The 26,230-nt window shown below is 46.1% G+C and overlaps 1 protein-coding gene across 2 annotated transcripts in view; it reads left to right on the plus strand.

Moving 5' to 3' along the window:
* AZIN1 (antizyme inhibitor 1) overlaps window positions 1–26,230 on the plus strand; it is a 590,344-nt gene that overhangs the window by 537,368 nt on the left and 26,746 nt on the right. For both annotated transcript variants that reach the window (XM_078686910.1, XM_078686911.1), the window contains exons 10-11: window positions 4,905–5,020; window positions 10,787–11,001. In XM_078686910.1, the coding sequence (XP_078543036.1) occupies window positions 4,905–5,020; window positions 10,787–11,001 (331 nt within the window). The remainder of the gene's footprint in view (window positions 1–4,904; window positions 5,021–10,786; window positions 11,002–26,230) is intronic.

Below are 26,230 nucleotides of genomic sequence, written 5' to 3' on the forward strand. Positions count from 1 at the left end.
GAAATTGGCTCCCCCAGTAGTCTCACTGATGTGTGCCTGCATGTTTAGGAGTTTATCCAAGGTGATGCCTAAAGATTTGGCTGAGTCTACAACGTGAGGAGTGCAGTTCAGAGCAGTTAGGTGTTTAATCCAGCCTAGGGTAGGAGCTGAGGGATTAGGTGGAGTGATCAACAGAAATTCTGTTTTGAGAGTATTTAGTAGGAGATTGTTCTGAGCTAGCCATTGTTGAGGTTGGGCAAGGGCAGTGCTTAACATTTTTATGTCCTCTTGCGAGGAGATCCTCAGATACAATTGCGTGTCATCCGCATTCATGTGGTATTGGATGTTGGCTCTGTTCAGAATGACCGCAAGAGGTTCCATAAATAGGTTGAAAAGAGTGGGCAAGAGCGTAGAACCTTGAGGGACCACATTAAGGACAGGGGTACTAGAAGCGAGGGTATGATTAACTTTGATCCTTTGCGTGCGGTTGTGAAGGAAGGAGGAAAACCAGTTTAGGACCGGGCCCGACAATCCCATCCTATGTTGTAGGAGATCAATCAAGTTTTTGTGTTTGATTATATCGAAGGCTGAGGACAGGTCTAGAAAGATCAGGAGACAAGGGACATTTTACTCGAGGGCTCTCAGTGTCATCAACAATGTGAGTTAGTGCCATTTCGGTGCTGTGCTCTGCTCTGAATCCTGACTGATGGGAATCCAGGAGTTGATATTTCTCAATGTTTGCATAGCTGCAAGTAAACGCATTTTTCAAGCAATTTTGTTAGTCATGCTGCTGGTGATAGGTCGAAAGTTGTTTGGATCTGATAAGTCCGCTTTGGGCTTCTTGGGAATGGGAGTAACCTGCCCAACTTTTAGGCAGTCTGGAATCTTTCCCTGTAAGAGGGATTTATGAATGATCCTGAACCAAAGAGGGAGAACAGCCGAGATTAAATCTTTATAGAGCTTGGCGGGGAGAGGATCACCAAAATGGTTTGAGGGTTTGATGGCTGCCATGTTGCGAAGTAACTCCGTGTCGTCTGGTAGGTATCTATTCAAAAGGTAAATAATCTATGGTTGGAAGTCTATATCTGAAGAACAAGTTACTTAGTAATATTCTTTCTTGTAGAGACTGCCTAACTGCAGATTCCTCACTAGCCCTTCCATACTACCCTACCCTGCCCACCTCTCCTCCCCATTCTGTGAAGTGGGTTCTTTCACTTAACAATACCATTTTAGATATCAAGACCGATTTGATAATGGTTCTACATCTACACCTGCGGGCGAGTCCGCAACTGATGTCAGGGCGCATAGGTAGTGCCAATATAGGAATGCTCGTAATGACTATGTGAAGCAGTTGGCACCACCTTCCGCACAAGGGACTGCTGAAAAAATTCTTGATCCAGTCTGACACCTGGGAAGTATTCAAAAGCTGAGGACTCTGGTTAGATAGTCTCTACCAGAAAGAGCGTTACCAAAGGCAAGTAACTTGTTCTTCAATGATAAAGTATTTGCTGGGCATAGCTGAGGTAGAAACATACGAAGCGCATTCTCCAAAAAAGGTTGTTCTTCAAAAGAAGAAACTGCAGGCATTTGGTGCCCTCAGAGGATTGAATGTGGCACAAAAAGAGGAGTTGCAGTAAAAGAACATAAAGCCTGAAAATAGAGTTGGCATCTGCGTCAAGACACTGTTCGCCCTCCAAGACATTGTAAGAATAGCCCTTAAAGCATTTCTGTGCAAGAGGTCAAAAAACAATCTGCTTCAAAATTTGCAATACTACCAGTGGGGTAGGATTCTAGACTGAAACAAATTTGGAAAGACCCATATGCAGGTCTCATCTAAGCTACTCCCCTCAATCATGTAGACCCAACCATCACGCCCTCAGGCAAATAGATGGATTTAAATTACATTTGAACATGCCATTGTTCTGGTATCCGGACAGAAAAGATTCCTGCTGTTTCATGATTAAAAGTACAAGAAGCTCAGTCAGCACCTCCTGCTGCAACACACTTACCTTCAGGCCAACACTTCACAGGTTTTTGGGATGCTCAGAGACCAATAACTCCGTCTGGGGGAATGTTTCCTGGATTTGCATATGCTATGGAATGCTGTGAAGACGTACCATTAGAACCATACTTAATACTAGCCCCCTCCCTAATTGGATGAAACTTGCTTACCATCCAGTGATCCTTTCAGAATGAGAGATTATGGCGTTTTTTCCCACTGAAACATAAAGGATAGAGAAAATAAGTTGGTTTCTTGCTGTGTTGAGAATTGATTTAAAGGCCACAGCTGAGAAACTCAAATCCCTTCCTTCTTTCTAGGTTGACCAGGTTCCCCTTTCATGTACCACATGCAGTCATCTGGACCCCCTGCTATGTCCCCATTCCTAGTGTAGTATCCTTCCAACCTCCATCCAATTTCTTTTGCCCTTTCCTTCCGGTGGTTCAATCAGGCCTAGATTCCTGTTGCCAGTCTCCTCCCTTTTCAAACCCTTTTTTTCAGTACTGGTCTGCCAGACTGTGAGGGCATCTGAGACTCTGAATACTATTGGTTCACCATTGAGGTGTTGGCTGTCAAGTAGCAGACCCTTTCTCCAGTGCAGCTGTAGCAGTGGATGAGTTAACCAGCTACTTTATGTTGTGCTTTTACACCAAATATAATCCACAGCTTAATTTGTAGCAAAATGCAAGCACTAAGAGGAACCGTTGCAGCATCCAATCCAAAGAAGTCCTTTACTTGTTACAGGCAAAGGAAAAGGCGCACTCACGGTAACTAATTGCAGTTTATTTCTCTCGGAAGGCAACAGGTTAATATGGTTTGGCCATGAAGGCCTTGCTCACAACCATGTGACCCTCACATTTACTTTCACAAAGTCTGATCGTAGTGGGGTCATCTTCACTCCCCAAAGTTCTTTGCTGGTTTATGGAGTTTTGAAACCCTGTCTTGTAACAACCCTTTCTACTGAAGTCCCTCCTACTCAAATAGCCTTGTGCATCATTGTTCTGCTACTCTGTGGAGTAACCCCCCTGATCCCTGTTCCAGCTAGACCGTGTCACTGCACAAGGGCAATAACTGCTTGTTGTGGGCACGGAACTTTCATTTCAAGGGGACACCTCTGTTATCCTTGGCAATATTACTGTTTTAGCACACTAATCTAGAAGCAACGTAACCTGGAAGCATAATACTTCCAAGACATGCCACTAATTCAACCTCATTGGCTGAAGTTGGGGTTATTTCTAAGGAGGTGGGTATGCTACTAAACAATTTCTGTTGAGGCGCGTGCCCAAAAGAGAAAATATCTGTCTTTAGTCTGCTGACAAAAGATGTACACTTTATTCTCATGATCAGTGCAATTATGGCCTTCATCCCACTTCTATAGTGTCTTGCTGTGACATCATTAAGATCTACCCTTCAAAGACGCTTAAAGGCATAGAAAGGAGGGATAGTTATTTTTCTGCTGGGAGAGAGAATTGATCCTTCTTAAGAGAATTCCTCTACAGAAGCTTTTGCGCCATCTCCTTCAAACATTGGTGTTTACTGCTATTTAAAGTTACAAAAGATAACCAGCCTCAAGACAAGGAATGATTCAAACATTTAAATATGAGAGAGCACCGGAGAACTAGAGATACAGGTAAGTAACTAATTTCTTATTTTCCATTTGTAAATCTTGGCCATTTTTCGGAGGACAGTCAGAACTGTTCATGGTTGTTTTGCTGAATGAAGTCCCTGGATAATTCACTCAGCTGGGCTGACAGGTGGCAGTTCACACCGTCCAAAAACAGGAAATTAGAACAGCATAGAGGTGAGAGTTGCACTCTGCTAGTGTAATTGAATGGTTAGTGATTTCCTTGCGCTGATCCATCATTTTACTCACAGCAAGGAGGAAACCTCAAGGTGTAAGGAAAGCACCTTCTGGTGCAGACTTGACTCATGGCTATTAAATAGATGTCACCCACCCAAGTCTATCACAAGTGAAACACTTACAAATTCCATAGATATGGACAGACAAGGGTACTAGTTGGATAATCAGCAGTCACGAACAGTCACCTCAGGCTGGTGAGGGAGCAGTAAATTACCCTTACTGTGATTTGGGATACACTAAGGGTATTAAAATGAGGAGCACCTCTAGTGGTTGATCAGTTGTTGAGTACAATGTAGAAACCTCATCAGGGCAGGGAAGCACAGCTCTAGAAAGCTAAGCAGAAGATTATTGTTCTTGGACACTATTCACTCTGCACGCATTATGGTCCACGCACACAAACACCATACAGGTAAGACACCACAAGCCTTTGGGGAAAAAGAGGACCATAGTTATGGGAGGCAAATTAGGTTAGACCCGGATGAAACCGGTTAGGTACTCTTCCTTCCAGAGGTGCAAGTATTGGTGCTCTTCAGAAGCATGTTTGGTTCAAATGCATCAGAGCATCCATCGCCTTCTCCAGATTTTTCCACCTGTATAAAGTATTTGCATTGCAATGTGTGAGAATTACACTGAAAAACCCTTCCAGACTCTAAGCCTTGTATTAGAGTCCTTACTCGGGTTTCTTTTTCAGTTTGCTTTGTTCTCCTGACTGAAAGGAAAACAAATAATGGTGCACCTTCATTGTACTTCTGATTGTTTGACAGAACACTGGGCAGGCCAGAATGCATGGTCTGAGGCAGCAAAAATATACTAGCCATGCAGGGTACCAACATGGGGTAACATACGGTACTCATATAATTGATAAATGTTCTCCATTAATGTGCCAGTAGATGTCTTAAGAGTACCAAATGTTTCAAAGCATTGGATGCAGATAATCTTTGTGCTTTTGGTGCTTTCTCCCTTTTAGATAAAAGAAAAGCACACAAATGGCTGTACTCGTATTGAACATTGTAAAATTGTTGGGGTGAATTCTTTTAAAAACCTTTTTAATATTTTGTCTGTTAGGTGAACTTGCAAGAAACGATGAACCAGCTTTTCTGTATTATATGAGTGATGGAGTTTATGGATCATTTACGAGCAAGTTATCTGACAATTTTAATGCTGTACCAGCAGTGCATAAGGTATACTTTCATTGTGTTACTTGACGTTGCATCTCTTTAAATATTATTTATTGTGAGTCTATTAAAATGAAAATGAAAAATTATTCCCTCTATTGTACGTATATAAAAAAAATGAAAAAGCACATTGTAATACTGCCTCATAACAGATTGTATCCACCCCTAAACATAGTGGTCAAGTCAACTAGTCTATTTAATTAAGAACCCCACTGGGTTGGAGAAACCTCTCAATAACCCTCAGGGAATGTTACAGATGGAAACATTTTAATGAAATTTGGAAAGTGGAAGAATGGTGAAAATGCTGCGAACTAATTTAATAACTCAAAAAATACTTCGGTTTACAGTGGGTTTGAGTCCGTCCCCGCCCCCCTGCCTCCAGTACCTGTCACGCTGACCCTTGACTTCAGGGAGTATAGAGTATTCAACTCGTACAATCAGGTGAAAACCCCCCCACATCTGATCTACTCTACCTGGGTGTGGGTTTTAAGATTTTCCATGAAATCCTTTGATGCCTTTATGCTGCAGAAAGCATAGGACATGGTCACGCTGACCCTTGACTTCAGGGAGTATGGAGTATTCAACTCGTACAATCAGGTGAAAACCGCCCCACATCTGATCTACTCTACCTGGGTGTGGGTTTTAAGATTTTCCGTGAAATCCTTTGATGCCTTTATGCTGCAGAAAGCATAGGACATGGTCCAGACTGACACATGATAGCTAGCCCAGCTCTGGGTGTGCACCTCCTGGAGCTGTTTTTTTATTTTGTAATGGTCTGAGCACCCTAACAGAGAACCAACAGGATTCCTTTGGGTCCGGTGGGGGTGTTTTGAGGCCGGGGGAAGGATTAATGGCTTAGAAGACAGACGCTGGAAAGCCTCAGAGTGAGTTTGCCTGCATTTTCAATTTAATGTGTGGTGTAAACTTTAGGCTCTGAAATGGCTTCCAAATCAGCCTTCTCTTTTTAAGTCTCCAGTTGTTAGCCGTTCCCTGAAGGGCAATACGCTCACTTTTCCTCCCGTGCCGTTCATTATGCCTCAATGGGACTTAAACCATGTCTTGACTTATCGGATGTGCGCTCCCTTCGAGCCCCTTCATAACTGTCCTTTGCGTCTTCTCACTCTTAAGACTGCTTTCCTGGTAGCTATCACCTCTGCCAGAAGAGTGAGTGAGCTCCAGGCTCTTTCTTCCAAACCTTCTTTCCTTTCTGTTCATCCGGACAAGGTGGTTTTGAGGACCTGTCCTTCTTTCTTGCCTAAGGTTGTCCCGCCCTTCCACATCGGTTAGACCATCACTTTGCCCACCTTCTTTCCGCATCCTTCAAAAGAGGAAGAGCGGTTGTCCCGCCCTTCCGCATTGGTTAGACCATCACTTTGCCCTCCTCCTGTCCGCATCCTTCAAAAGAAGAAGAGCGGCTCCACCGTCTGGACCCAAAACCTGCGCTCTCATTCTATTTGATGAGCAAAACACACAAGATGATGGACGGAATGTTGCACAATGGCAAAACATTCACCCCAGTCACAGATCTGGGTTTAATCCAAAGTTATTTTGCTCACCAAGCCACCCCAGAGCAAAAAACAGATGGATTTAGGCCCAGATCGCTGTACTGGGGTGAATGTATGACATTGTTCTGCATTCTGTCCATCACCAGTTGTTTTTGCATTTGTCACCGCGAGTGGGACGGGTATGCTCAGACGTGAGTCCCGTGCTCTCCATGCCACTGGAATCAAGCTATCCAAGCTGATGAGGGCTGAAAGCCCGAAACCGGTCCTTGGATGCTTGTTTCCAGTCCAGGGAGGACCTGGCTTGGCAGTTCGGGCTGGACTGTTCCCATGGGGCACAGGGTCAAGACTGATTTGCATATGGCTGGGTTCCAACTGGAAAGGCATGGTGAGCAAAAAAACGATGGATTTAGGCCCAGATCTCTGTACTGGGGTGAATGTATGACATTGTTCTGCATTCTGTCCATCACCTGTTGTTTTTGCTCTCTTTCTAGTTGAAGCGCACCCAACAGTTCCGGGTGGATGACAAACATTTTGTTGGCTCCGTGGGTGGCGAAAAAGGACAGGCCGGGCACAAACTAACCATCTCTCGGTGGGTTGTTCTGTGGATTAATGCATGTTACTCATTGGCTAAGTAGCCTCCTGTGGGGCTGTGTGCCCATTTTACCAGGGCGATGGCAGCCACTACTGCCTTGGGACGCGGCGTTCCCTTGCAGAACATTTGTCAGGCAGCTATGTGGGCTTCGCTGCACACATTTACCAAGCATTACTGCCTTGACAGTCAAGTCCGGAGAGATGGCTTCTTTGGCCGTTCTGTTCTCCGTGACTTTCTGGTGAAATCTTGTTCGCAGACCCACCACCGGGTTGGTATTGCTGGGGTATCTATTCTAAGGTAAGGTATCTATAACTAGCGTGTCTCTTTCAGATGCACAAGTTACTACTTGTGTAACTATGTCTGTAGGAGACATTAGTTAGTGATAGATTCCTTAACGCCCCACCCATCCTCCCCGTTCTGCGAACTGATTTCTAGGGTTAAGGTCATCCCTTTTAGGGCCCTAGTTTTATGGCACCAGTGGTGCGTTTCTTGCATGGCTCTGGGTTCCTGGCGTGGAAAGTCATGTACAGAACTGACGTTGGTGTGCATGGGTGGCGTCAAGTAGTCTGTGACGTCATCTCGGCGCTTACGATGCCAGCGACTAACGCGGAGCTGCATGACGCCACCTACCGACGCGCAGGGGTACAGCTGACGAAAAACTTTCTGGATCCAGTCGGACGCCTGGGGATATTCTAAGGTAAGGAATCTATCAATAACTAATGTCTCTTACAGATATATCATTACACAAGTAGTACCTTGTGCTTTAGAAATTCCACCATCTTGTTTGTAAGGGAATTGTGAACTGAGACAGGATGAGACCCACTCGCAAATTGAAATGGTTGTTTAGGGGGGTGTAGTAATCCCAGGGGTAAGGCGCCCTTTGACTACCACCCCTCACTTACTTTAACGCCCCTTAATCATTTAGGAGACCCCTTGATACCAGGACTTCAGATTTCAATGGATCAAGTGGAGTGAACAAAGAGCCCTAGCGTGGGAACAGAGGACAGCCTTGGTGCTAGCCTGCCTGCTGCCCCTTACAATAGTTGAAGAAACACTCGTCCTGCCGCTGTGCAGGCTCCAGGAAATCCGGAGGGCTTCCTGTGTTTTGCCAATCGCCAGAGAAACTCCCTTGGAGTAGAGGAGCTATTCAGGCACCAAAGAAGCAACATCCAGTACCGACCTGCCACTCACTGGGACTACCGACGCAGCTGGCCGCCCAGGATGAGGTAGCCATGATCCAATAGGTCGCATCCATCCTTCCTTCAAGTGTGGGGACATCAGGACCGACTGGAGCGGCACAACACCAATACCTGGGTTACTGCACCCCTTGCAGCAGGCAAAGCTGGATGTGTCCAGTACGGACACCAACGCTGAGGAAGACCGACCGGCATGTCTAGGGACTTCAGGGACAGTGGGGCCTACACAGAATGGCCCAGCCGTCCTGTATGTCCCTTTTCTGCAGAACAAAGCCAAAGTCGTGAGTATTCGACCACCGTTGCACAATGCCTCAAAGCACCTATGCACCCATGCTCCTCAGCCAGAGGTCAAACCCGTTTCTGCAAGCCCCTCTGTAAGAAAGTAGCTCTGTATACTATCCCTTACTTTGGTACAGTCTATACAGAGACAGCTTCCTACAGTTAACTCCCTCCATTTGGACTGCCTCCTCAAGAGGACATGCTGTCCCAACAGCAGACAGGGCTTTGCATGAGAACCTTCACAATCTACATTAGCATGCATGGCGAGCCGGCAGAATCGCATAGAGCTTTGAATCTGCCTTTGGAAGTGCGGGACTTTATTCTGACTCTGCACATCACATCCATTAAGTCTATATAATCTAGCTGTTGGTCTAAGTTCATTCCTTAGTGTGAGGAAAGGCAGATTTTCTGGCAAAGTGTCTGATGTGCTGCTGTTCTCTCTAGCCAAGCAGGGCTTTGTTTCGGCTCTGTTAGGTCACACACTGGCCCTTTTGGCCTTTTTTTGTTAGCCTGATCAGCCCTCAGTGAAGCCACTGTTTGTGATGCGTTTCTTAATGAGACTCTCGTATGCTTCCCCCAATTCAGTTCATTATGCCGTAGTGGGTCTTGTTTGGTTCTTAACTTTATGCTGTGTTCTCCCCTTGAACAGATGTACAGTTGAACATTGAGACGTTTTGACACAAGACTTTTTTGCCATCACTTCTGCATGCTATGTTAGTGAGTTGAAAACCATCTCAATTTAGCCTCTGTATTACAACTTTTTCCCTCAATAAGTTGCTGCTTGAACCTCTGGCTTTTGTCTCTGCAAGTGTTGCCACCTTTTCATGTGGGGCAATCCATCATGCTCTCTGCACTCTTCTGTCCATAATATCCCATGGAGGAGGAGAGGCTTAACCTTATGTATCTTTATCGGGCTACAATTTCCTATGTTTTCAGGACTGAGGAGCATTGGTTGGACTATCAATGGTTTGTTGATTTGGCTGGTGGGAACTAAGGGAAGTTAGTGAAGTAAATGACTGTCAGGATGGATTGCCCTTTGTATCAAATTGTGCTATGCTCAGCCAAGTATGTTCCAGTAATTGGCCTCTGCTAAGTTGCCATGGGGTCATCATTCCAGAAGTTCACTAGGTATTACTGTATTAAATTTCTGATCCACAGGGAGTCCAATTTTGTATGTTCAATCCTGTAGGACTTCCTAGTGTAAAGGCGATCTAAGACCCACCACCTTCATAAGGATACTGGTTTGATATTGATTCAATGAGTGAGCAATCTGCAATTTGAAATATCTGTATTTGTTAACGCTCTTGATGGATATTACATTTAACCTTCGATTTCTCTCCCACCTTAGTCTGTTCTGACATGGACTTTGTCGATTAATAAGGTTCCAAGTTAGGTTCCACGAAGTAAACTCCTGTCGATAGTTAGCCACGTTTGAGAGTTTGACAGTTCTGTGGATAAACTGTGTGCTGGGGTGGCACTTCTATGTGGATTCGTGTTAACACTGTGGCGTCCCTGTATTCCCATGAGCAAACTTAGTTTCATGTCCTCACATACAGAGAAGAGACAGTCATAGCGGTGGCTGACTGCCCCACTCGATGCCAAGCAAGAGCTATTGCAGAGTTTTCTATATCCACTCTAGACTTTGGGGAGATTTCAAATGTAATATCTGTGGCTATATGGAGTATCCAGCCGAAAGAGTTACCGAAGGTAAGTAACTTATTCTGTCAGGGAAATCTCTTTTGAAACCACAAGTTAACTCTCCCACTTCATCAGTAGAAGTAAGACTGCATTAATTGATTTTATATAGGTTTCAATCCGAAGTCTTACTTTTCCTTTAGAAAGGGTGTGTGAAAGGTTATCTAGTCACGTTTCCTGACCTTGTGTATTTTTAAATTTTTTTAATATTGGAAAAAGCGTTGCCGGTATAGCCTGCAATAAGCTGTCATGGTTTTTTCATTTGTTTTACAAATTAGCATTAACTTCCAAGATCCTGTGCATGCGCGGGAAAATTCAGTGCTTATGATTTCAGTGGAACATCTCGTGAAGGAGAATTAAGGTTACAGGTGAGTAACTTTTCTTCCAATTAATGTTTCCTTAAAGTTGTCACAGATAGTAAGTAACCTTTCCATGTACAAATGTCATATTGAAGCACTGTTTACTGTACTTGAATAGTTTATTTTCATTCATTTCTTTGATGTAGAAATGCAGGGAAGATGAGCCTTTATTCGCAAGCAGTCTTTGGGGTCCATCCTGTGATGAGCTTGATAGAATTGTGGAGTACTGTCTTCTTCCAGAGCTGAACGTTGGCGATTGGATCATTTTTGAGAACATGGGAGCAGGAAGCTTGAATGAACAATCACCCTTCAATGATTCTGATCAGCCTCCCCTTTACAACATCATGTCTTTCAGCGATTGGTAGGAAATTGTTACATTTTTGCCATCTTTTCCTTTATCTGAAACCATTTTATAAAAATAGTAACACTTTCCTAATTTTCATGTTTACGTTTTCTACTTATTTGCAGTCTGATCGCGCTTTCTTCATTTTCTTTATAAATTCTGTTAATCTTGAATTTTTCCAACACCAGTATGCCATCATGAACATCTGTTCCTAAAAAAGCTTATCTGGTTCAAGTCTTAACCTGCTTTTATAACCAATATAGGTACTATTGCCTTGCCATGTAACCACCACCACCGCACCCCTGGCATAGGTAAACCACCCCTCTAGCTGGGTGCACAATACCAGTGGTAAGGGTACTGGTGCATGGGCCCTGTACCCCTACAGTGTCTTAGCCCATTCTTAGACATTGTAAGTGTAGTGCTGCCATTAAGAGTATATGGTGCTGGGAGTTTGTCCACAGCACCATAATGGCTTCACTGAAAACTGGGAAGTTTGGTATAAAACTTCTCAGCACAATAAACCCACACTGATTCCAGGATTTAATGAAAATGCACTCAGAGGGCATCTTAGAGATGCTCCTGAAAAAACGGCTTAACTCTAGTGTCCTGGCTGAGTGGCTGCTCGCCAGCTGACATCACCCGATATGTTTCTGGATCCCTGGGTCGAGACCCTGGCGCTCTCGGGGTCCTGAAACAAATCTCATCCTGGGACGAGGTGCCAAGCCTCCTCCCCCAGGATGGGCAGGGTCCCCTAAGGGTAAGCTTCCAGGGCTTGCCGCCTTTGGGAGCTACCCCAGCCATTTGCTGCTCCCAACATCTGGCCCCCACCAGTCGTGACCCCCACTTTGGGCAGGAGAATCGGCTGGAAAACCAAGTAGGAGTAGAGGTGTACCCACTTTTGCCAACCCCCCCAACGAACAGACCCATTGGTCCTGACCTGTACCTAACTGTAACGTCCCTAAATGTAGTACTTGGGGGAACCCCTGAACCTTGCCTCAGACAAGAAGAGAGACCACCCGAAGAAGCTGTGCTGAAAGAAGGACACCAACTGACTTGGCCCCAGCCCTACTGCCCGGTGCCGACCTCAACCTGCTCCAGCAAAATCCCGATGTGTCCGGGAGGACCTGCCCTGCCTTCCCAAACCAGACTATCTCCCTTGAGCACCGGATTTGCTTACCCACAGACTCTGGCTCCGGCCAAATCCCAGATTCTGCACCGGACACACGTGGCCTGAGTTTGAGTGGCCCAACACCACAAGGAGGTCTCCCCAACAATCCTGACCTGGGATCTGGTGATCCCTGACCTGCCTCTAGTCTGCAGCCCCTTTCTGGAGGATCCCTGCGACCGAAGCCAGTAAGAATAAGCCGGCGCCCCAAGACACCCCTGCACCAGATGTCCCACAGTCTTGGGTGGCCCAACTGACGGTGTCCTGGCATCCCAACTTAAGTCTCCAACCGGTGGTCGCCTCCAGAAGATCTTCTTCTCCGAGGCTGCAGTGTTTGTTGCAACCGGAGAATCCCCCAATGAAATCAACAGGGCACCCAATGCCAAAACAGCACCCTGCACCCAGCCTCCCCTGATCCACTGTAGGTGCTGAATAGTATCCCCCTTTGACCTGAGCCTAACACAAGGAGCTTTGCTCCTTAACCTTATGGCCTGCTTGTGAGCAGCCACAAACCGGTGGCCCTGTAGCCTCCATTGAATAACATTGGACCTTAGCACTCTGCAACCAGCTGTCCTTGTGCCGCTGAGGGTGTTTTGAGAGGGCATCCTTGACCCTGGGGGAGCGCTGGGTTCGAAGCATATGGGCTGCAGATCACACATTAGTGCATAGATTGCCATCTGGTGGTGGGCCCAAATGATTACACTTTGTTGTTGTCCTGGAAGAGTCTTCGTATGGTAGATGACTCCTCCTGTGGAGCATAGTGCGCATGGGCATCTACTCCATCTTCAGATTGGTTTTTTTCCGCCATCGGGCTCGGATGTGTTTGTCGCTCGGTCTCATTACCGATCTCCTTTCGACACCCATTCCTTCATTTCTACTGCCGGTATCGTTTTTGATCTCGTATTTCTTTATACTTGCATCAAATAAGCCTGCACTACTCGATTCCGGCGATCGTCGGGGCTGTTGGGCCCAACTGCGCCATTGGTCCTTCGGCTCATGGAAAGAACACCCTTCAAGAAGTGCCCTAAGTGTGGACACAAATACCTCCACACTGATCTACACGAGGTGTGCAATCTGTGCTTGTCCGCAGAGCACGAAAGCCGATATTGTCCTGGCATAATTCTCTTCATCGGCACCAGACATCGTCGAGGAGACTCCAGTCGATCCGGAGTCCGAAGAAGAACAGCAGGAAGACATTGTCGTTTCCGAAGCAGAGGATTCAGCTTCCGGAGCCAAAGAGCATTCAGACGATGATAATCCCCTTCCAGCTGGTCAACATGTCGTGAGTACAGATGTCGACCCTCTTGACACCCCCTTACCGGTTCAGGCTTCGGTTCCACCTTCTGGCTCAGGTGCACCCCGATCACAATCTTCCGATGCCCCGTCTTCCGTCCCGGCAACGAAGACTCCCAAAATGCCTCAAGGCAACTCGGGCTAGAGTCAGCCTATTGGTTCCGACAAACAAAAAGTCCTTAAATCAAAACCAAGTCCGGCTCCGAAGCAAACTTCGGTACCCAAATCGGTCGAGCCGAAGACGAGTTCCGCACCAAAACCAATTTCGACACCAAAAACTGTCGTGCCGAAACAAACTCCGGTACCTAAACCGGTCGAACCGAAGTTCACTTCGGCACCTAAAGCTGTCGACCCGAAACTCGCTTCGGAACGAATAACTCCTGATCCGAAAACATCCAATCCTAATAAAAAACACTAGCCGAAGAAAGCTTCTGACCACAAGTCTTTGGAACCAGAACCAAAATCTGCTCCAAAGACTGTAATAGGCAATGCTAAACCCTCTAAACAACTCTGCCCCAAGCAAGGCAAGTCAGTGCCGAAAAAGGATGCTCCCACAGAAGAGCTTTTCCGTCCAGATCCAAAACAAAAGACTCTTCTTATTCATCCAAAGACTGGACATGTCATTACTGGACCAGCTAAAAGGAAACAGGACCCTCCCCCAATACCCTCCAGTTCCTCTCAATAAACATGCTCAAACTTCTCCTATAAGGGTACCTTCACCACTTGCACAGGTACCAGACCTTGACATTTCCCCCGCACAGTCACCATCCATCCCACACTGCCCTGCACCAGCAGATGATGAGGGTGATAACTCAGGGGGGATAGAAGATGAGCAACCCTTAGATGACCCAAATGATATTCCTGGACCATACCCTTCTAGGCCATCTCCTCCAGATGAGGGTTAGGGTTCACACAACTAATTCATGGAGCAGCAACCTTTCATGGGGTCGATCTACACACTGATCCAGTAGATAACTACTTCCTTATGGACACATTATTATCATCCCATAAAACCACAACCATTTTACCAATGCTTAAAGGGGTTCTAAAGCTCGCACCTGATGTGTTTAACGACCCCATCAGGGCTAGGGTAGTTAATCCCAGGTTGGAGAAAAAGTACAAAGCTGCTCCAACTGACCCAGCCTATATCAAAGGCCAGCTGCCATTAGACTCATTAGTAGTCTCAAACGCAGGAAAAGAGCTAATTTGCAGACATCAGGAGATGCGCCACCCCCTGATAAAGAGTCCAAACTTTTAGATGCTTCAGGCAAACGCATGACCTCTCAGGCAGCCAACGTCTGGAGAACTGCCAACACCCAACCTCTGTTGGCAAGGTATGATAGGACTCACTGCGATGAGCTTGAAACCCTTATGCAACATTTGCCAGACAAATCTAAGACCAGGGCTTCTGATTTAATACAGGTTAGGGAAGGTTATCACTAATACTTCCATCCGTTGCCCTTTAGATGCTGCTGATACAGCCTCAAGGGAAATAAATACTGGCATACTTTTACATAGACATGCCTGGCTGTGCATTTCTGGTTTCAAACCAGAGGTACAAACCAGTATTCTTAATCAGCCTTTTGACCAGCAACATCTTTTTGGTCCTACAGTTGATACTTCCTTAGAAAAAATGAAAAAGGATACTGGCACTGCAAGGTCCATGGGAGCTTTACAAACTCCAACTCCCAAGGCATCTTTTTGTCGTTCCTCTTACTGGGGCGCCTCCAGAAATGTTCTAGCCGATACTGCTTCCTCTTCTTACAAAGCACCCACCCAATCCTCGCCCAATAGAGGTTATTATAGAGGAGAATACAGAGGCAACAACACTAAAGATAGATGCAGAAGTAACAACACCCGTACTGCCTCCACTCCCAAACTATGACTTCCCTCCCCTCCCCCCACACCATTCCACTCCTGTCGGGGGGAGATTACAACAGTTCCTACCTGTCTGTAACTCCATGTTTCGGGCTGTGGATGTGGACGCTCTAGGTTTTTTCGGCGGGCAGTCGCCCGGAAGCAAATACTCTGGGCGTGAAGGATTCCCCCTGCCACAAGCCTAAGGGGTGCCTCCATTAATAATTGATTATTCCCCGGTCTCTCACATCTCGGAGAGGCCGTATGAGACACCTGTGCAACTCTTACAGTTAAGGTTGTAAAGTTTCTTTGTCCCACACCACTTGGTTCAGGCGCCTTAGCGTGTGCCAACCGCGGAGTGAAGACGGCTTTTTCGGTCCTGATGAATGCTGAGCTGACTATTGGCTCATTAGCAGAAACATGTCGACCCTTTTCTTTATTGATTCATAGGACTTGATGGTTCAAATTAACATAACCATTCACATGTCCGCTATTCTTCACTGGTTTTAATGGAGTTAGAACTACCCTCTTATTAAAAGAGTGTTTCAGTTTGGGGAGTAGTCCACACCTTTTAATTCATTTTTTTCACCACACTTTTGATACTACTCTTCCTATAAGAACCCAATGAAGACAACTGGCTACCGACTTTCAGTTGGTGCCTGAGGTTTCCACTAAGCATGCTTACCTTACCTCCCTACTGTCTTTGTACTTGTTCTGGTGGTAGAAACTAAACTACTCCATGACTTTTTATTTCTTTTAGTTATGTTGTCACTCTTTTGTTGATTGGAATCATGGAACTCCATCACAACAGACAGGTGGATGAGACAAATAGTTCAGTCAGGTTATTGCCTGGAGGTCACTTCCACTCCTCCAACAATACCACCCAGACAGCATCCCATGTCACAAGAGCATCTCACACTCCTAAAACAAGAAGTTGCCACTCTACTGCAGAAAAATGCAATAGAACGAGCTCCAGTACACAATCAAAACACAGAAGTGTACTCCCTATGTTTCCTTATTCCCAAAAAGGACGTCTCCCTCCTTTCTATTAGACCTGAGACCCCTAAATCTTTACATACAGTCCGACCACTTCCATATGGTCACATTACAGCAGGTACGTCCTCTGTTTAAACAAGGCGACTTCCTTGCTACCCTAGATCTCAAGGACCCCTACTTCCACATTCCCATTCACCAAGCTCAGTAAGTACCTTCGGTTTGTACTGGACGGTCAGCATTACCAATTCAAAGTCCTCCCTTTCGAAATGACTACAGCACCCCGAGTTTTCACAAAGTGTCTCGCTGTGGTAGCAGCACACCGGAGAAGGGAAAACATCTATGTCTACCCATATCACGACGTCTGGCTAATAAAAGCGAAGTCATACCACCACCAGTGCGTGCAGCACACACACCAGACCATTCTCCTATTACACAAACTCTGGTTCACTATAAACCAAACGGGCACATCTCAAACCATCCCTGTCTCAACAGTATCTGGGTGCCACAATACATACCTAGTGTTCATGCAGCCAATTGGAATGATGGCATTTTGCATCTTCGTAGTACCACACACAAGACCTCAAATGCGCCCCCTGCAAGAGAGCTTAGCAAGCCAATGGAACCAGACTCAAGGTCAATTAACCGATCTGGTGGTGGACGGCCGGACCCATCACTCTCTGCAGTGGTGGTACACTAAAAACCTTTCCAAAGGGCAGCCGTTCATAGAGCCAGTTCCACAGGAGGTGCAAACCATGGACGCATCCCTCACCGGCTGGGGAGCTCATTTGGCAGAGCACACAGTACAGGGCAGGTGGACACCGCAGCAAAAGCTGCACCACATAAACCATCTGGAGTTGCTAGCCATTTTTCTAGCTCTAAAGTCATTTCAAAATTACCTATCAGGCAAAGCTGTCTTAGTCCGCACCGACAATATGACAGCCATTTACTACATCCAAAAACAGGGAAGAAAACACTCCTTACAGCTCTCCCAGTTGGTGCAGAGCATATGGAGGTGGGCCATTCCTCAAAGAATCTTCATATTAGCGGAACATCTACCAGGAGTTCACAATCAGGTTGCAGATCTGTTCTGTAGTCGGAGACAACAGATTCACGAGTGGGAACTTCATCCGCAAGTTCTTCAACCTTTCTTTCAACAGTGGGGACAGCCAGAAATAGATCTGTTGCCACACACCTCAACTCCAAATGCCCAAGCTTTGCCGCCAGGTATCCACACCCATCGTCCAAAGGTAATGCGATATGGATGAGTTGGTCAGACAGATTTGCGTACGCTTTTCCGCCTCTCCCACTCATTCGCTTAGTGGTTCGTCAGTTACAGCAACACTCCCTCACATTGATTCTCATTGCACCAACATGGGCAAGGCAACCGTGGTATACCACACTACTAGAACTCTCAGTGGTACCACATCAGAAACTAAAACTCCTTCCACACCTGCTAACACAGAGCCATGGAGAGATCATGCATCCAGACCCCATGCAGCTCAACCTAGCGATTTGGCTCCTTAGGTCTTAGAATTTGGATATCTCAATCTCCCATCTGATTTCATGAATATTATCAAAGAAGCTAGACGTCCCACCACTAGGGCATGCTATGCAGCCAAGTGGAAAAGGTTTGTTATATATTGCACCAATAACAACATTAACCTACTAGATGTTTCCATCCAAAACATCATATGCTACTTGCTCCATCTACAAAGATGCAGTTTAGCATATTCCCCAATCAGGTTACATCTTGCTGCTATAGCAGCTTACCTTCAAAACAGACAGCATCTGTAATTATTCAGAGTTTCTTCCATCAAAGCCTTCATGGAAGGCCTCAAAAGAATAATTCCTCCCAGGGTACCACCCTCCCCGGTTTGGAATCTAAACATTGTTCTCACTAGGCTTATGGGTCCTCCATTTGAACCCCTGCAAAAGTGTGACTTACAATTTCTTTCATGGAAAGTTGTTTTTTTAGTGGCTATTACTTCACTCAGAAGGGTAAGTGAAACCCAGGCATTAACAATTCAAGAACCATTCTTGCAACTCAATCACAACAAAGTGGTTCTAAGAACAAATTCCTTCCAAAAGTCATTTCACCATTCCTTCTCAGTCTATTGAGTTGCCAGTATTCTTTCAACCTCAAACAGTTGCTGAAAGACCTCTCAAAAGATGTCAAAAGAGCTCTCCTCTACTATATTGATAGGACAAAGCCATTTTGTGAAACAAAACAGCTTTTTGTGTTCTTTTCTCCTCCACATAAAGGTAATCCCATCTCAAAAACTGGGATTGCAAGGTGGATTGTTAAATGCATTCAAATTTGCTACCAAAAGGCAAAACACACTTATCCATTCCCCCAGGGCTCATTCTACACGTAAACTAGGGGCATCTATGGCTTTTTTAGGGAACATTCCTTTAGATGATATCTGCAAAGCAGCTACATGGTCTACATCGCACACATTCACAAAGCACTACTGTGTAGATGTGCAAACAACAAGCTAGTGTGGGCGAGGCTGTACTCCAAACACTATTCCAAACCACTACAACAGATACTGGTAGTCACCGCTAAGGGAGAGAACTGCTATGCAATCAATGCACTAGTGTGTGATCTGCAGCCCATATGCCTCGAATGGAAAATGCTACTTACCAGTGTGCATCTGTTCTTGGCATGTAGGGCTGTAGATTCACACATGCCCACCCGCCTCCCCAGCTACCTTTATCTGTTCCAGTAATATCTTAATTAGATACACTATACATGGACATCTCTTTCTGTTCTCACACAACTCCATCATTTTCCCTAATGGCGAAAAACAATCTGAAGATGGAGTTGATGCCCATGCTCACTATGCTCCACTGGAGGAGTCATCTACCATACAAAGACTCTTCCAGGACAACAACAAGGTGTAATAATCCGGGCCCACCACCAGATGGCAATCTATGCACTAGTGTGTGAATCTGCAGCCCTACATGCCAATAACAGATGCATACCGGTATGTAGCATTTTCCTTCTAACCCCAGAATACCAACTCTAAAACCTAAGTAAGTACTTAACGTTAAACCGATAAGTTTTCTCCCATAGGACTGCATTGACTGCTTTTCTGTGAAAAATCTCTTGTGTGGAGTTGGTTTGTATAAAAACCTAAAACTGCAAATGTACAAAACCTGAATTACTTAACTTTTATTTAGTAAGTGTCCCAGTGTGATATCTAGGCATATCACACTGAGTAGAAAAAGTAACTAAAAAAATTTGAAAAGTAATGTACAATGTAATACAATAGTAACTGAAAAGTAATTTTGACTGTTGACTTACCTGTAAACAAACCAATTGCATTCTACTGCATTCAACTGCATTATCTTTGCAAAGCATTACACTCAAATGTACATGGCCTGGCTTGGTTCGAGAAAATAAAATACAACCAAATAATATGTTTATACAAACAAATGTGTCTGTGTTCATTCAGTCTTTGAGCGTGGGACACAATTTCTTGCCTGAGTGAGCACAATAAATGCTTAACACTACCCTAAGCCTTACTGCTTAGTTTCTACTTTTACCTCTACCTACCTTTTGGGTTTCCACTGCACACTATACCTTACTTTGATATAGTATATACAGATCCAGCTTTCTCCACCCACGTAGAAAAAATATGTAGCATGTTTATCGCAAGTGTGGCTGTAGATACACAAGCTTTACATTCACTTTTCCTATCTAGTGTTGGGCTCCAACATAAGTTTCTGTTCAAAAAAGCTTTGAGTCACAGGATTTTGTGACTCCTCTCTTGGGTTACAAAGTTCATGGGCATTGTAAAAAAGTGCCTCTTTTGCATGGTTTTGATGTGATTTCTTTTATAGTGCACAGGGTTCCTGTCAACCAGGTCCCCTGTGCCAGTGCTTCTAATCTAAAAACAAATCCGCAATTGGTACTTCTACCCTCTGTAAATGGTACTCTGGGTACCTATTGCCTGGGAGCTGAAGATGATCTCTTGGGACCACCTTTACTGGGACCATGCACCTGCCCTTGTCACTTGCATGTCCCTGTGAGGGATAAAACTACAAAGTTGACATGGCACCCTGCCTGGATGCCATGCCAGCTAGCACTGCCTGAAGGTATAGAGAAGTTAACCCTCTAGCAGGCCCCACTGCCTAAGGCAGGGTGCACTATACCCCAGGTGAGGGCCTATCTGCATGAGAAGATTTGTCCCTAGAATATTAGGGTCCATTTCCTGATATTGTAAGTGCCAAGGAAACCATAAAGAGTACATGGGCTGAAAACTCGAGAAGTAGAGTTCCTTAGCACAAGGATAGCTTCACTGAACACAGGAAAGTTTGGTACCAACATACACCTTACAATAAACCCACACTGATGCCAGTGTGGGATTTATTGTACCATGTACTCAGTGGGCACCTCAGAGGTGCCCCTGAAAACCTACCAACCTTAATGTGGTCTCTGGCTGGCTGTAGGCAGCCAGCCATCTCCAGACATGTTTCTGGTCCCTTGTTAAGAAGAGCCTCTGCTCTCTGGGATCCTAAGCAATGCACATCCTGGGCAGAGGTGTCATGCCTCCTCCACCTCCAGGATGAGCCTGTTCTCGAAGAGAGAAGCTTCAAAGGCCTGCCGCTTTTGTAATGCGACCCCCAGCCTCCGCTGCGAGGTGTTGTCGCAGCAAAACGTCCGACCACATCACATCCTCAGAATCCTTTGAGAATCTTCAGCATCCTTCTTCACTTGCATCAGGACCACTTCCTTAAGAAAGCCCTGCAATGGATAACAGTGCATGGAACGGACTGAGGACTGCTTCACCTACTGAGGTAACTGTCGGTCTCTGAAGACCTTGCTGGTACTCCAGACTGGCTCCCAACTGGAGTTGGCTGCCTAAAGGGACTCCGTGACCTCATTCCAACTAGACCAAACATTTTAGTCAAAAAGTTTTGCGGGACCACTCCCGGAGCCCACGTCTTATTCCTCCCACTCAAGGTCTTCGGGACACTCGAGGAAGTGGCACAAGACGAAGTCTAAGCGGACTTTTATCTCCGCCTCGATTATCGTCTGTTGAGGTAAGGAAAACTGGCCCTCTAGGCACTGTTCTGCAGAGCTGGAGCCAGTTGACTCCGCGCCTTCCTTCGTTTCCAGGAGCTGGAGCGACCCCCGCTCAAATAAAATAATGTTAAGAGTCCATGCGCAATGTATTTGAGTGGGCTGAACCATCTGGCGAACCTTCGGACCCCGCGGGGTTAGAAGACGCTCCATCAGATTCAACGCCATCTGCTCCTGCCATGGTGCCAGTGGGGCCTCATGGATCCAATCTGGGCCAAATCCAGTCATGCTTACGCAACCTTCCCTGAAGTCAGTGCCGCTGGCGCAGGTAGAACCCAGGGGTTCTATGTTATCGCCTGATTATTTCAGGACCTTTAAGGCATGGCAGAGAAGTGGGAGGGGTCTATGGACCCTTTGGAACACCAGGATGCATCTGTAGAACAGATGGACTGATGTGAAGAACTTGGGGAGGCCAGTGGGCTGGACACATCTCCAGATACTGGCATGCTCTCTCCGCCAACTGTGGCTATGGAGGAGGGGTCTTCTTATGTCCTGGTGGTAATGAGGGCAGCTGAGGTTCTAGGACTGGAGTTGCTCTCAGTACAGTTCAGGGCTAATCTAGAGGGCTCCTGTAAATAGGACAATTGCATGCCGCCATAGCCCGGCTCCGGGAGACCCGAAGTTCCTTAGCGCACTTCCCACCCCTGGGAGTTTGGTAGTGCAGGCATACACTTCACATGGCACATTCCCTTCTGTCCCCCCTCCCTGCATGCTTATTGGGTCGTTTCTCCCAGTCCCTTTGGGAGACAGTTGCACAAGTGCTGCCACAGGTCCCAGAGGAAGGACTGGAGAGATGCAGCAAAATTCACCATTAGGTGTGGCCTTGACAATACAGACTTGCTGGGCAGAGCAGTTTTGTTCGACAGTGGCCTTACGGTGCCACGCCTGGCTAAGAACATCTAGCTTCTCCAGCTATGTCCAGGCTAATTGGATGGACTTGCCCTTTAATGGATCTTGTCTCCTTTGGGGAGAAGGCAGACTGCTGTGAAGCGCTTCATGGACTCTTGTGCTACGATCAGATCCTTGTGCCTCTTAGTAACACCACATAGCCAGTCTAGCTTTCCCCGCTTTGTGCAAAAGTCCGCCGCCGTAGCGCTCGATAGCTGCACCTTCCAAGTACTCCTAGTCTGACTCTGCAAGACCAAGCTACTCCAGTTGAAGGGAGAATCCATCATCATCTCCTTCTCCACTGGAGGTCCTTAACATTGGACAAGTGGGTCTTGCAGGTCATTCAGGAGGGCTATTCTCTGCTTTTCCTTTCTTTTCCTCCTCCTATTCCGCCCCTTCGAGAATGGCGGGCCGAGGATTATTTAAATTTACTCCAAGAGGAAGTTACAGCTCTCCGGGCCAAGGAGGCTGTAGAGAGGTCCCGGTTTCAGAAGTAGGCAGTGGTTGCTAGTCCCAATACTTTCTAACTCTGAAGAACAAAGGGTTACGGACCATCAATCTTTTCCTCAAAAAGGAGAAGTTAAAGATGCTCACGTTGGCTCATGTCTGGTCTACCCTAGACCAAGGAGACTGACTGGTAGCGTTGGACTTGCAGGATGTGTATTTTCACATCCCCATCCTGCTGAGCCACAGTCTTTACTTGGGGGTTCAAAGTAGGCCATGAGCACTTTGTTTCCCATGCTACCATTTTGCCTTACCAGCACCTCTTGTGTGTTCTTCAAGGCGATGGCTTTGTTATCAGTTAATCTGTGCAGGTTAGGGATTTCAGTCTTCTCCCTACCTCGATGACTGGCTGTTGAAGACTTCTTTGCCCCAAACTGTCTTCTCCCACCTTCAGACTACGACGGACCTAATGCATTTGATTGGGTTCTCTATAAACATGCTGAAGTCACCCCTGACTCCTTCCCAGACACTCATTTTCATCAGAGCTGTCTGGACACAGTGTGTAGTTTGTGGCTTCTCCTCCTAAGAAGCAAGTCCAGGATGTTCAGGTTATGATACCGATGTTTCAGCCTCTATCCTGGATTTCAGTACGACTGACTCTGAGACTGATGGGCCTCATGGCCTCCTGCATCCGTTTGGTAAAACACGCCAGATGGCTTATGCGGGCTCTGCAGTGGGACCTGCAGTTCCAGTTAGCACAGCATCAGGGGAAATTCCTCCAGTTCAGATCTCGGAAGGAACTGCAGTGGTGGTTAATGAACTGCAGTTGGGTCAAAGGCAGACTCTTCTCCCTTCCTCGACCTGTTCATGCAGTAGTGACAGATGCGTCACTTCTGGCGTGGGGTGGCCATCTGGGAGAGAGGGAGATCAGAGGACACTGGTCTCTGACAGTCGGGGCTCCACATCAGTTTGTTGGAGGTTCGAGCAATCCCATTGGCAATGAAAGCATTTCTTCCCTTTGTCATGGGGAAGTTAGTGCAGGTGTTAACGTACAACACCACTGCCCTGTGGTACTTCAACAAACAGGGCAGGGTGGAGTCATGGACCCTTTGTCAGGAGGCCCTTCGTCTCTGTACATGGCTGGAACAGCAGGGCATAATCCTGGCTGGTTCAACAGTGGGTTCTCTAAACACCAGGGTGGACAAGTTTAGCAGTTGATGCCTAGCTGATTGCGAATGGCATCTCCAGTCGGAGTTGGTGCAAGGTCTCTTTCGGCAGTGATGAGAGCCTTGGTTAGATCTGTTTGCCTCCTAAGAGAACATGCAATATCTGCAGTTTTGTGCATTGGCGTTTCCAAGGCAGCTATCACTCTGGATCATATCTCATTGAGTGGAGATCAGGCCTACTGTACGCCTTTCTATCCGCACCACTCCTGCCCAGGGTTCTCAAGAAGATCAAGAATGACCAGGCCCAAGTCATTCTTGTGGCTCCGGACTGGGCAAGAAGAATCTGGTATCCAGAGCTTCTGAAAATGAGCATCGATCCTGCGATCAGACTGCCCCTTCAGGAGGATCTTCTAATGCAGCATCAGGGGAGGTCACCCCAACCGAACAGGTCAATAATCCGCCTCCATGTGTGGAGATTGCATGGCAACAGTTGATAGCTTTCGACCTTCTTCCAGAAGTATGAGAGTTTATTTTGGCAGCCAGGCAGCCCTCCACTGAGATGGTATACTCTTGCTGTTGGTAAATGTTTGTAAAATATTGAACCGAAAGGTCTATTGACCCTCTTTCTGCATCGTTATCTACTATCTTTGTTTCCACTGCCTAGCAGGGCTCTGCGTTGGGTACGCTCAAGGGTTATCTTTCTGCTATGTCCACTTCCTTGCAACTGCCAGGCCAAACGTCTTTGTTTAAATCTCCTGTTGTAAATAGATTCTTAAAATGGCTTGTACATATGTTTTCACCTATGCCCTTTGTCATACCTCAGTGGGACCTAAATTTGGTCCTCACATTTCTCATGTGTGCTACTTTCGAGCAATTGCATAATTGTCCCCTCCGCTGCTTACCATCAAGACAGCCTTTCTAGTGGTAATAACATCTACCCAAAAGGTGAGTGAGTTGCAGGCATTATCATCCAAGCCTGCCTAGAGGATGGATTAAACCTAGATCAGTTGACTGGGTGTGAGTGCTTGCATTGTTTAACACTCCGCCCATCATCCCCTTTGGTGTTGCTTTGTTTGCCCTAAGTTGGCAGGGTATGCCCAGACGTGGGCCCTTGCTCACTTAGCCACTGGATTCAAGCTAGCCTGGCTGAATAGCCAGAAACCGGTCCCAGGATGCTTGTTTCCGGTCCAGGGGTGACATGGCTTGGCAGTTCGGGCTGGACTGTTCCCATGAGGCACAGGATCTGACTGATTTGCATATGGCCATGTGTGAACTGTTGGAGTGAGCTAAAGAATCATGATGGATTAAACCCAGATCAGTTGACTCTGGGTGAGTGTTTGATTTGCTCAAACGTCTTGTCCATCATCCCCTTTGGTATCATACAGCACTACAAGCAGATCGTTCAGGTCAAACGTTTTTGTAGAGCACAACTTATCACCGCAAGGTCTCAAGGAGCTTTTGGCAGAGAAGAACAAGTGGAACAGTGCCGAGGGGATGATTCAGACTGTGGCAGACCTCATTTCGGGAACAGCCAGGTTTTAAGACTGGCCCGGAAGAGTTTGTGTTCAGAGATGGATAAGAGGTGGGAGGGCAGTTTGTTCCAGACCTGTGGGGCGAGATGGGAAAAAGAGCGATGGCCATTTCGTTACAGGATAATTACAGTTTTTATTTCTTAACCTGTTTTTTAAACTCCAAACCACCTTTGTTTCATATATTTGCATATTTTATTTATTGGCTAACAGTGTTATTGGGAAGACCTAAGAGTCACCCAGTCAGTGACAGAGGCCAAGTTCGGACATAATTTCAAAAACCATTAGTGTAAGGACTCGTAGTTCTAAGCACATATGTGGTGGTTAGGCTCCATTGAAAATCTATTGTTTAGACATGTCTACCTGGTTTAAAGCGTCCATGACGTAGGATTGTGGAATAAGCATGCTGTTCTATGGTAAGGATGGAATAGCAATATGATGCTATGATGCAGAAGGAAAAGGTACTTGCTTATTATCTTAGTTATGCATCATAAACATCTTAAATGAATTCATATACAACTTGCCATTCTCCCTCTGAATTTCTGGCAGCATAGCTTTCTTTTCTGTCTAGTAAAATTCCTGTTGAAAATTGCTTAATGGCATTGTCAAGGTTGTGGGATTGTTAAAAGGAGCAATTCCTATTTTCAACTTTACAGACTGCTACATTTCCACTCCGTTTGTCATTTCTTAATGACCTATTGTAGGAAGTAGGCTCGCTATGTAGTGCACCGAAACGAGGTTCACTGTAGAGTCCAGGCAACCTTTATTGATTTAAAGGGATTAAATAATCCCAAATGCTCTTTTGCGGTAGTGTGGCCGT

The sequence above is a fragment of the Lissotriton helveticus genome, chromosome 4_1 (assembly GCF_964261635.1).
Source record: "Lissotriton helveticus chromosome 4_1, aLisHel1.1, whole genome shotgun sequence".
NCBI lineage: Eukaryota > Metazoa > Chordata > Amphibia > Caudata > Salamandridae > Lissotriton > Lissotriton helveticus.